At 39.9% G+C, this 11720-nt stretch overlaps 1 protein-coding gene across 1 annotated transcript; it reads left to right on the plus strand.

The window, feature by feature from the left end:
• Positions 1-7631: 7631 nt before the first annotated feature.
• LOC134017307 (cytokine-like protein 1) lies at positions 7632-10557 on the plus strand. Its single transcript, XM_062456807.1, has 4 exons — positions 7632-7960; positions 8055-8099; positions 8253-8399; positions 8492-10557. The coding sequence occupies exons 1-4, from the start codon at positions 7814-7816 to the stop codon at positions 8588-8590; spliced, it is 438 nt and encodes a 145-aa protein (XP_062312791.1). The 5' UTR covers positions 7632-7813; the 3' UTR covers positions 8591-10557.
• The last annotated feature ends 1163 nt before the right edge of the window (positions 10558-11720 follow it).

The raw sequence follows: 11720 nt of genomic DNA on the forward strand, positions 1-11720 counted from the left end.
CGCTACATCCAGCCTCGGGTCACCACCTACCGCTCCATCCTACGCTACATCCAGCCTCAGGTCACCACCTACCGCTCCATCCTTCGCTACATCCAGCCTCAGGTCACCACCTACCGCTCCATCCTTCGCTACATCCAGCCTCAGGTCACCACCTACCGCTACATCCTACGCTACATCCAGCCTCGGGTCACCACCTACCGCTCCATCCAGCCTCAGGTCACCACCTACCGCTCCATCCTACGCTACATCCAGCCTCAGGTCACCACCTACCGCTCCATCCTACGCTACATCCAGCCTCAGGTCCCCACCTACCGCTACATCCTACGCTAAATCCAGCCTCAGGTCACCACCTACCGCTCCATCCTACGCTACATCCAGCCTCGGGTCACCACCTACCGCTCCATCCTACGCTACATCCAGCCTCAGGTCACCACCTACCGCTCCATCCTTCGCTACATCCAGCCTCAGGTCACCACCTACCGCTCCATCCTTCGCTACATCCAGCCTCAGGTCACCACCTACCGCTCCATCCTACGCTACATCCAGCCTCGGGTCACCACCTACCGCTCCATCCAGCCTCAGGTCACCACCTACCGCTCCATCCTACGCTACATCCAGCCTCAGGTCACCACCTACCGCTCCATCCGACGCTACATCCAGCCTCGGGTCACCACCTACCGCTCCATCCTACGCTCCATCCAGCCTCAGGTCCCCACCTACCGCTACATCCTACACTACATCCAGCCTCAGGTCACCACCTACCGCTCCATCCTACGCTACATCCAGCTTAAGGTCACCGCCTACCGCTCCATCTCCAGTAAGAGACTCCATGTTCGTGCGCATCTTAACCCTCCTTGAGGAGGTGAAAGAAACACAAAAGATTCACGGGAGGATGCTGCAAACGCTGTTACAACAGCGTGGAACCACCGTCTCCACCGTCTCTTCTACCCCAGAGGGTTTCCCCTTAAAGACGGTTCAAGATGTCATGAACATGGAGGAAAAACTGGCGAACACAAACGTCATGTCTGAACTGGTATGTACTATATGTTAAGTCTAGGGTAGTACAACTTAATTAAATTTTATTAGCGGGCTAGCAGTGAATTTCATCTGAAACTTCCCAAGTGTGCTCACACCCATGCTTATGGTAGTTCTTTCAGGTTGATAAATTTGCTTTGTATTGCCTTTGTTCCCCCTCAGGTCGCAGCTGTGGCTGACATTGGGGGGGCAACTATTGATGAGGCCACAAGAAGGATGATGGCCTTCCTCCTAGACCACGGCCTGTCTAGGAATTACAACCTTCTGGGCCGAAACGGGAAGAGGGAGTTTAAGGCCTTGAAGTTGTTTGAAGTGATATATGGTAGGTGTGCATGTGGATAATGTTTTAAGTGTTGTACAGATACTAGAAAGTTGTTTATAATACCTTAACATTATGTAATGTTTGTTGTCCTGGCTGAGCAGTATGTTTGCTCATGTCTCCGAGATGCCTAACTGGTGTGTTAAAGAGTGTGTATAATATTAATTTATACAGCGCTTTTCTTAACATAGTTGCCTTTACAGTCCTGGTGGAGAGTTGTGTTGGCACATACAGTAAGTAAATGACCGTTATATTTATTTCTTGCAGGAGGCATGAAGAAAAACCAGATGACCAGCAATATTACCCGTAAAGATGCAGAGAAGGCCATCTCCAAATGGTTCATTGGTTCTAGGGACCGGGGGGGTAATCGACAGGTCCGACAGGCCACCCCTCAACAAAGATTTCAGACATTTGAGGAGCCATAATATGATGAATACAAGTCCACTCACACTAGTGCGACAGGTTGCTAATGAGCAGATGCTGTCTCTTTGACAGCGCTGTTTTATTTCCTAGCAGATTTTGTAGAAAATAATTATAATATCCATAAGTAGGTTTAATTTAGTGCATAATAGCTGAACAAAATGTTTTGAATTATTATTTTTTCGCTTATAGATGTCCATATTTCTGCATATTTTGGACCAAGGCCTAGTGCCGCCATCTTGAAAGTGTCATAGTTGGAATGTCATCAGGTGCATTGTTTAAAATTTAGAATTGTTCTTGTCCTTAAAGGCCACTGTAGCTTCTGTTATTATTCGAAAGGGTTGGGGTTACCCAGGGAGTTTTGCATTCTAGAACTTAGTAGAACTTTCTTGATGATGTCATATTACACACTGCACCTTTAATAGGCTATGTTTAAAGGTGCACTGTGTAATATGACATCATCAAGAAAGTTCTACAACGTTCTAGAATGCAACAGTGGCCTTCAAGGACAAGAACAATTATACATTTTAAACAATGCACCTGATGACATTCCAACTATGACACTTTCAAGATGGCGACACTAGGCCTTGGTCCAAAATATGCAGAAATATGGACATATATGAGACCCCTTCTAAGGGAAAAAATTATAATTCAAAACATTGTTTTCAGCTATTATGCACTAAATTAAATGTACTTATGGATATTATAATTACTTTCTACAAAATCTGCTAGGAAATAAAACCCAAAATTCTACACACTGCAGGTTTAAATAAATAAGTATACATGTTGGTACAATTTAGGATAAATTAAATAGGTTGTTGTGAATGTGTTGGGAGTAGTTCTTCATTGGCTTATTTTAAACTTTGTTTAATGTTTTAAAGTTTGTTTTAATTAACAGAACATTTCCCCCAAAAAATATTATTAATAATATAATAATTAGATGTATATACAAAAAATATAGATCTAGATATTAGTTTTATATTTTATGGGGAGAAATAATTCTGAATCAGCAAAAAATTGCAAATGGCAGGTTAGATTCTTTTGTCTAAATTGCAATATGTGCTATTCATTTTTCTACAATTATTACTGCACACACTAGGATATAATATTAATAGAGAATCTCAAATGAGACCAAGATGACAGGCTCAAAGGTAACCTGGATAGCTGAGTATGAAGATGTTTTTTTTTTTTAAAGGTCTATAAAGGTTTATAAAGTTTTTCAAGGTCATCATTCTGTAAAAAAAAAAAAAAAAGTTGAATATATAGAGGTTTGAATAACATTTCTTGATCAAATGATGAATAAGTTGAAAGACATCGATAAAAAACTTAAAACTGTAAAAATAGTATTTGACTTGGAGCTGAACTACATTGATGGCTTGAATGTATATGAATCAGCTAAAGGAGTATGAAGATGTGGAAAAGTAAGAAATAGTCTTAACTATGAACTGTAGGGAATTGTTGAACTCTAATAGAAATGATGTGGAATATTTAAACATTTATAGATAAAATTATAATTGAAAGACATGAAAAAAAAATCTAATGTGTGAAATAAGGTTAAGGTTTATGCAAGTTTTCGATCATTCTTTGTGTGGTACCGAATTTATGTTTGTGCTACTGATTTTTTTTTGCATTCTAACACAAATAAAAATGTAATTAATTGTATTACTGGTCTCTTTGTTATTGTAACTTGTTTAAATAACTGTTTGGGCTACCTGTAAAATAAGCCCCAAAAATCACCATAGGGTAGTACTATCAGGGACCCATAATCAGCCCACATGGGGCCCAGCTAGTGGGTCCTAGATGGGAGTAACCTGGGTTGCCCATGTGGGATTTAGCTAGGGCCCACCCGAAGCCCACCTTCAGCCCATATGGGCTTGCCCCTATGGAACCCCATGACAAAACTGACTGACCACATGGGCCCCACATGGGTGTGTTGACAGGGTAATAGCAGTAGCAGATGTGTGCATTGAGTGCGTTTACTCGGCTTTCTTAGTAGGACTCAATGTGCTGATTGAATGAAACATACAGCAGTAGGGCCGATACAGGAAGACACGGCGACACTTTGTTGCTGAAGGATGATGGTGCAAGTTTTGTCCGTGGAGCATACAACGATTAATAAAAAGAATCATGTAGACGCGCTTATTGAGTAATCGCATAACTAATTACACATGTAAACGGAGTAATCGTATGGCATAAACCGACAATTGCTAGTAATCGGGTTTCTCATGGTCAAGTAAACGCACTCAGTGGCGTAGTAGAATAAAACAGTTCCATTAGCAATAGTAGTAAAGGAGATATTAGCAGCACCTGCAGAGTCACCTCTTGTACATTGTATTAGGTTGAAATACTATCAAACTCTGTCTTGTGACTCCACTAATCACCTGTGTGAGAGACTGAGTGGTGCGTGTCTGTCGTTGCCACGGTGATGGTGCAGCTATGATTGCTAACGCGCTGAGGGGAGAGAATAACAGAAATGTAGCTAGAATCCACACCTCAAACAAGTTAACCTAGACGCAAAACTATACGTCCAATCCAAAATATAAGGATATTTTCCGAGACCCAAGACTCTGCCGAAACCAGAGATGTCCTTTATATTTCTGTGCGGTCAGAAATACGACTCTACCGGCAGTTTCAAAATCTTGTTCTTTTTGCTTTCTCTGACGATTTTGTCACCAGATTTGCATTGGTCTCTATGGGGCGAGAGTTGGACTTTGTCTCGCTTTCGTGGGGCTCTGAACAAATGTGTATGTCTGTTGGATTCAACAGACAACTGTCTACGACCAGCACAAAATTAGCTATCTATTGATCCAAAAACGAAGCATGAAGAGCGAAAATTGTGGCAATGCTGGCAAACTAGAAATATTTTTTCAACAACATCCGAAGCTGCCCTCCACTCTAAGCGTTTCAGTCTGCACTCTAGGGTTTCACGTACACACCCATGTAAATCTCAGAAATGGCTTGAAAAAGTCATGAAACATAATCAGTGATATTGAAAAAAGTTGAATAGATATCAAAAAGCTGAATTATTTAAAAATAGTTTAGGGTTTTGTCAACATTTTAAAGTTTAAATGGTGGCTCTAGCTGAAAGATTGAGGAAGAAGAAGGATTTGGAAGTTGAAGAAGTTTAAAGAAGTTTGAGAGGATTTGAAAGAAAACTCCATTGGAAACCCATGTTAAAAATATTATGAATATTGATTTATATTAATTCAAGCATAAGAGGTACAAAGCTGAAAAGTCATAGCACCCATGGCCTGAAACTGCTGAATTTTTTGATAGCTGAACGGTTTTAATAGCTGAAGATTTGAAGGTGCTGAAAGGTGTCACGGAAGAAATAGAAGATAAATAATAAAAATAAGTTGAATAAAGATTCAAAGAACAATACTTGGAATGCTGAAGCAGCATTCCAACAATAAAGATTCAAAGAACAATACTTGGAATGCTGAAGCAGCATTCCAACAATAAAGATTCAAAGAACAATACTTGGAATGCTGAAGCAGCATTCCAACAATAAAGATTCAAAGAACAATACTTGGAATGCTGAAGCAGCATTCCAACAATAAAGATTCAAAGAACAATACTTGGAATGCTGAAGCAGCATTCCAACAATAATAAGTATGCAGAATAACAATAGTGTTTTTGCTTGCAGCAAACACACTAATAATAAGTATGCAGAATAACAATAGTGTTTTTGCTTGCAGCAAACACTAAAAATAATAAGTATGCAGAATAACAATAGTGTTTTTGCTTGCAGCAAACACACTAATAAATAAGTATGCAGAATAACAATAGTGTTTTTGCTTGCAGCAAACACACTAATAAACAGCCGTATTTCAATTGGTAAAACCTTGTCTAGTGTAGGTGATGTATTTTTGTCTCTTAATGCTTCAGCCCCACCCTTACGTTTCTTAGCCTGGTTTTGCATATTATAAACATTTAAAACTGAAAGCATGCAGCCAAGGAGCTCTCCACCTTTATTACTCATTTAAAAACTATTTGATAAATCGAATATAAAAGCATCATAGAATGTAAAGTAAAGTAACAGCTAGCTGACATCAGTTACGTAAAATGCATAGATAATGTTTAACAGTAAAATCTCAATTTAGCTTGCACCTAACATATTTGAGTGTGCTAACATTAGCAATAACGTCAGCTAGTTCGAGGTGTATGCATAGGCTAACCATTAAATTAGCAGCACATTTCCCGTATTTAACAATCATTAAACATGGACTTACCTGAAAGTGATGCACGGGCATTATTTCGCAGTTTCTTTCTCTTTCTTATTTCTGCCCCTGACTCCTGTTGTCTGTTTGAGGCCATTTTCGAAAAGTTGACCCTACTGTCAAAGTTCGTCAGGCCACTGAGATAGGACAGGGCACCCACGGCGAGCTTGGGAAGTTGAGTGTGTATTTGTTTTTTTGGGGGGGGGGGCACCATCGTAACTTTTTTTGAGCAATTAAATATATCTCTTGTTCTGCCTGTTTTGTGATATACATGCCTAAAAGGTGCCTAATATTTATATACTGATATAAAATCGGCATTATAATTATTAGTACTATGATGATTTTTGAGTTAGCAATTTTTTGGTGCCCCCTCAGGACTTGGTGCCCTACGCACAGCGCGTAGTGCGCGTTATGGGAGCGGCGGTACTGGTTGTAAAAGCAAATTAGTTTCTAAATAACAGTAGGCTAAAGGCTAACCAAAAACGTAAATATGAACTTTGCAGACTGCCCAGTTCTCAAGATAATTGTGGGAAACTCGCTGCCCTAAAATCCCATTCAAAAAAATTAACAGATTCCTGGCATTATTAGATAAATTGGATTTTAGAGCAGTGAGTTTCCCACGATTATCTCGAGAACCTGGCAATCTGCAAAGTTCGAATTTTCCTGTGTACTTTTTATAATACAATTGGCATTGTCAATTTATTTAAAATAATGAGAAATCGCTTTATGATGTGCATAAGTGACTAGAATAGATGTGGAAGTTGAACAAGTACTTCAGAGATGACAGAGAATTTCAGTTATGATTTGTGACATATAGGTACCAAAGCAACTGAGAACTGTCATCACCAGCTGCATCACGGGCACTGCACTATCTATAATTCCAGAAATCTGTGTATGTCACCGACATCATTGTGGGCACTGTGTCCTATCTATAATTCCAGCAATCTGTGTGCCACCAATTTTGTCACGGGAACTGTGCACTATCTATGGTTCAAGTCATCTGCATTTGTGTTTCACTGACATCTTAATCACAGACTGCATCACGGGCACTGTGCATTTGTTAATTACTACTCACAGTAGGCCTATTCCATATACACCTGTGGGAGAATCCAAAGAGAAGGTAGAGCTAAGTACGTGTAAATATTGAGTAGTTGTGAAGATAGGCTGCTTCACTTGCTTACAACTGATGTGGTTTCTCGATTTAAATTTTTTATAATTTTGCTTAGAACTGACTTTTGCAACTTGCTCTATTTGGCCGTTTGGGTTTCCCGTTACTCCCAGATCAGTTACAAACCAGATAAAGCTTGTTTTGTAACACAGAAACAAAACACAATTTCCATTATCAAACAACTTTTCAGGTAAATAAAGACAAGTTGAAGAAGGTCTAAATTGAAGGTGTCACATGAAGCGGGTTTGACAATCTTACATTTTTGTCTAATTCAATGTATTATCATAGTGCCTGTTCTCTCATATTTACACGTTAACATTTGATTTGCCAACTCCTTTTTTGTTATGCATTAGCCGTCAGTAGGCTAGGTAGGCTACAAATGCAGGGAATGTACATCAATGATCTATAGAAACTCGTGACCTGCTTGCAAAATATCTGATGTTTTATAACTGCTTCTGTGCGTTCAACGACAAGAAAAAGTCTGGTCAAGTCCCTCGCGCGTTCTTGAAGTGCTTTGAAGCTCGTTCCCAGTTGCGTATATCACGTCACCTTTTATTTTTTTCTTAAATCTCATTTTTAAAAAGGCATATTTGCCAGCAATTGGAAGGGCTTCGTATCTCCTGACTGGCTGTCCAACGATCTGTTGCGACCATGAAACTGGGACCTGCGACTTTTATTTGTTTCTTTAGTTTAATGTGGTTGACAGAATGTGCGCCGCTAACATGCTACTCCAGAGTGCTCGGATTGAGCAAAGAAATAATGGACCTACTGGATAAAGTACACAATTACCATCGCACGGTAGGCTAATTGAGCGAATCGATAGTTTTTGTTCCAGTAGCCTAGGCTTATTATTACAATTTACAACTTGAATTTGTTTATTTGTAATTTGCAGAAAACCTGCGTTGAGATTCTACCCAAGATGTTCATAGATGTGCACGTAAGTTACCTTACAGACTACAATTAGTTGTCAAGGTCTGACTGATAAAAGACAACGTATTAGTATGCAGACGCGTCACGCGGGGTTCAAAATTGTTCATATTGATCTTCCACAACGCAAATAATTGTGTAGTGGCACTACTGACTTCCACAGAATTCCTGCCTCATGCCCAGGCTCCGAGATTTCCTCTACGTTGTGGAAAACCTTCCTACCCAGTACTGCAAAGAACGCCCCAGAATTGTTCTATTAAAGCGGAAAGTCCGGAACTTGTACGCTATCATCAGCAAAGTCTGTCATCGGGTAGGCCTATGTGTTACTATGTGTCCTCGTTAGCTTAATATGCTGTTTACTTTGAAAAATAATTATGGGTTGATATTTGATTTCCCCCGTAGGACCTTGTGTACTTTACAGATGACTGTGAGGCAATCGATACTGGACACAGTGTCCCACGCTATGGAGAAGACAGGCTGCAGCTTCTGGAGGAGAGATGAGCAGATGGCACGAATACGGCACATAAACATACAAATGTCAGTGTAGCTTGTCAGTCAGTGTATGTAGTGTATGTCAGTGTATGTAGACTATACCCTTTCATGGAAATATCCTGCTATGTTAAGAAATACCAAGCGACCACAAGTTACTGGTCAAGTTGCAACGTATGTAGACGGTAATGTGGTTATTCAGCCGAGTTGTGGAGAAACTTCACAGGAAATTACCTGAATACCAATCATTCCGATAAAAGGCTTACAATAATAAACCAATAACAAATGTTTGTGAAACTCACTTGTGGGTCAGTTTTTCACCACAAGTCTGCATGCCTCACTTATGTTTCTGTAACCTTTGGCATGACTGAGCGGGTTTAAAAAAAAAGTTAGGTAGTTTGGTGATAAATTTGGGTAAAAACTGCAAAAAGGCCCACTTTTGAAACCCCCCTCCTCCTTCCCCCTTCCACTAGGCTGCCTACGGGCCTGCATTAGTTATATGGAATGCTGTGCTTGGGCAAAGTAAACATGCATGTAGGCCATGTCCGTCAAAGACTTATGTTTTACAATATTAATAGATATGGAATTATCTAGCCCGCACGATGTTCACTGTATATTCATTGTTGATTACATTTATGCTTAATCACATAGACCTAGATTATAATAGGCTATATTGTTACATTAGCCTACAATTTTTTAATCTTCAGTTAGGCTAGCTTGTTTAATAAAGCCTACTTTGATAAAGCAGGGGCGGTTCTACACGGGGGCCCTGTAAAAAAGTCCCTGGCCCCCTCTGTGGCCCCCCTGAGCTGACTGAATATATATATTATTTTTTAAAGCGTCTGCTAAATGAATAAATGTAAATTTATAGCAAACACCTCTTAGGCAGAACTGTACATGTGTGGGGCTGTTTTGGCAGCCCCTTTGACACTGGTCACCCAGACACTCGTCTGGGACAGTCGTTGATTTACATGAATGCTAAAATGACAATCACACCGTAATGACCACCTATGGAAAGGTGGTCTCAACAGTTGAAGAGGAAGGTTGACCGAGGAATACTCTGAAATTATCATTAAAAGTTGTGTTCTTGTAAATATAGTTCTAAACAGCTTTTAATGTCATGTTTGATATGATTTTGGTTTCTTATTTTACGTATTACATTCTAGTAATAATTTTAATGCTGTAACATGTACAGGGTTTACAGAGTTTGTGCTTGCAGCAGACCAACATGTGCTTAACATATTCCCTTGTCTTGCAAGGGCACCATTTGGTCTACTGCAGCCTTGATTAATGATCCAATTTGAATTTGTATGCGTCAGACAACTTTTCTGTCATATGGCCGGTGTCCCCATTTTAGTCAGGTTTGGGTGTATATAGGAAGAAGTTTTTACCAATCACTTTGAGTTCTGTTTACGATACAGCTCTAACGCACCGGAGCTGTATCGTAAACAGAACTCAAAGTGATTGGTAAAAACTTCTTCCTATATACACCCAAACCTGACTAAAATGGGGACACCGGCCATATGACAGAAAAGTTGTCTGACGCATACAAATTCAAATTGGATCATTAATCAAAGTGCCTAGTCAATCAATCAATCAAACTTTATTGTCGCATACACCAAATTGCTTCAGTGCAGCGAAATTCTTAAGACTTGGCCAGCAACATCTGCGCAGTAGACAGTAGATATAAATAACAAAGTAACATAGTAACATATACCAAAAATAGCATTTAACACTATAACATCAAGTAACAACAATACAAGAGCTAGCAGCAGTTTAAAATGTGAAGAAATTAGGAATATAAAATTAAGTTAAAAATAAAAAATTGTGCAAATATATGTAGGAAGTGTGGTTGTCTTCATTGTGAATACCTTTGTTAACCATTGCTCTGAAGGTATGTTTTGTATTTGATGATATTTCATTATCATTGTATTGATTATCTTACTATTTCGATAATAAACTATTATTGTGCATTTTAAGTTACTTGTTCTCCTTGAAACGTATCTATCATGCTAGGTGATTAAAACTTTGATCTAGTCTGGTTGATGCGGCTAATACTGATTATAAACATAGACTTTTGAAGTAGGTTTTAACCTAAGGCCTCTGAGTCACTTACAGTGGATCTCCACGCTCCGAAGGAATTTACTGGAGCCTCTGAGTGATCGGTTTACATACGAGGTCGGTGGTTAAATCCATATTATAGTAGAGAGAAACGACTGATGAGTGAACACGCATACTTTAGGACCGATGCTCTGATCAAGCAGATGATTTTTACTTACGCCAGAGTTTCATGTAATTAACTGTTTAGCGCTCACATTTCTAAAATTGGAGTCAGATATTAACGAGTCAATTATCTCCCTGAACATCTAACCAGAATTGAATTGGGTTTCCCAAGCCGGGGACAACGTAGGATACAGCAGGGGTGGTTCTACACAGGGGCCTACAGGGGCCAGCGCCCCTGTAAAAATGTCCTTGTCCCCCCCTGTGGCCCCCCTGAGCTGACTGAATATATATATTTTTAATTCATCATGAAACGAGGAAGGAACATTGCAGCCTTTTTGCCCCAGTACATAAACAAGTGAGAAAAACATATCAAGATAATGGCCGGGTTTCCCAGATTCGTTAAGAAGCTCTTAAGGCTATGAGCTTCTTAGGAGCGTTCTAGAGCGTTCTTAGAACGTTCCTAAGAAGCTCTTAGCGTTAAGAGCGAACGAATCTGGGAAACCCTGCCAATGAGAGAGCTGAGGAGCTGGAAGAGGGAGAGCCAGACGTTTGTATGATTTTAATGTAAAGCAAAATTAAAGTATTTAAATAGCATTTGTTTCCGTTCATATCATTTTTAATGTGCCCCGCTGATTAAACACTGGCCCCCCCTTGGCCCCCCCAGTAAAATGTGTCTAGAACTGCCACTGCATATTAGGAATAGGCCTACAAAGAGCTAAACCCCATGCTTTACTTGCAATTTGGAGTTGTGTGGGTAGCTTTTATACAATTTGTGATAGGGCCTTTTGATGATGATGAAGAAAAGGTTTGAATGAGAAACAGTCCACGCACTTTTTGGGGGAGGGGGGCAATGACAGTCAATTGCAAAACTGTGGAAATTTCTTGTCCCCTATTCACACCGGACGCGTCTGAGGCGTGT

This window comes from Osmerus eperlanus, chromosome 1 (genome assembly GCF_963692335.1).
Source record: "Osmerus eperlanus chromosome 1, fOsmEpe2.1, whole genome shotgun sequence".
In the NCBI taxonomy this organism is placed as follows: Eukaryota; Metazoa; Chordata; class Actinopteri; order Osmeriformes; family Osmeridae; genus Osmerus; species Osmerus eperlanus.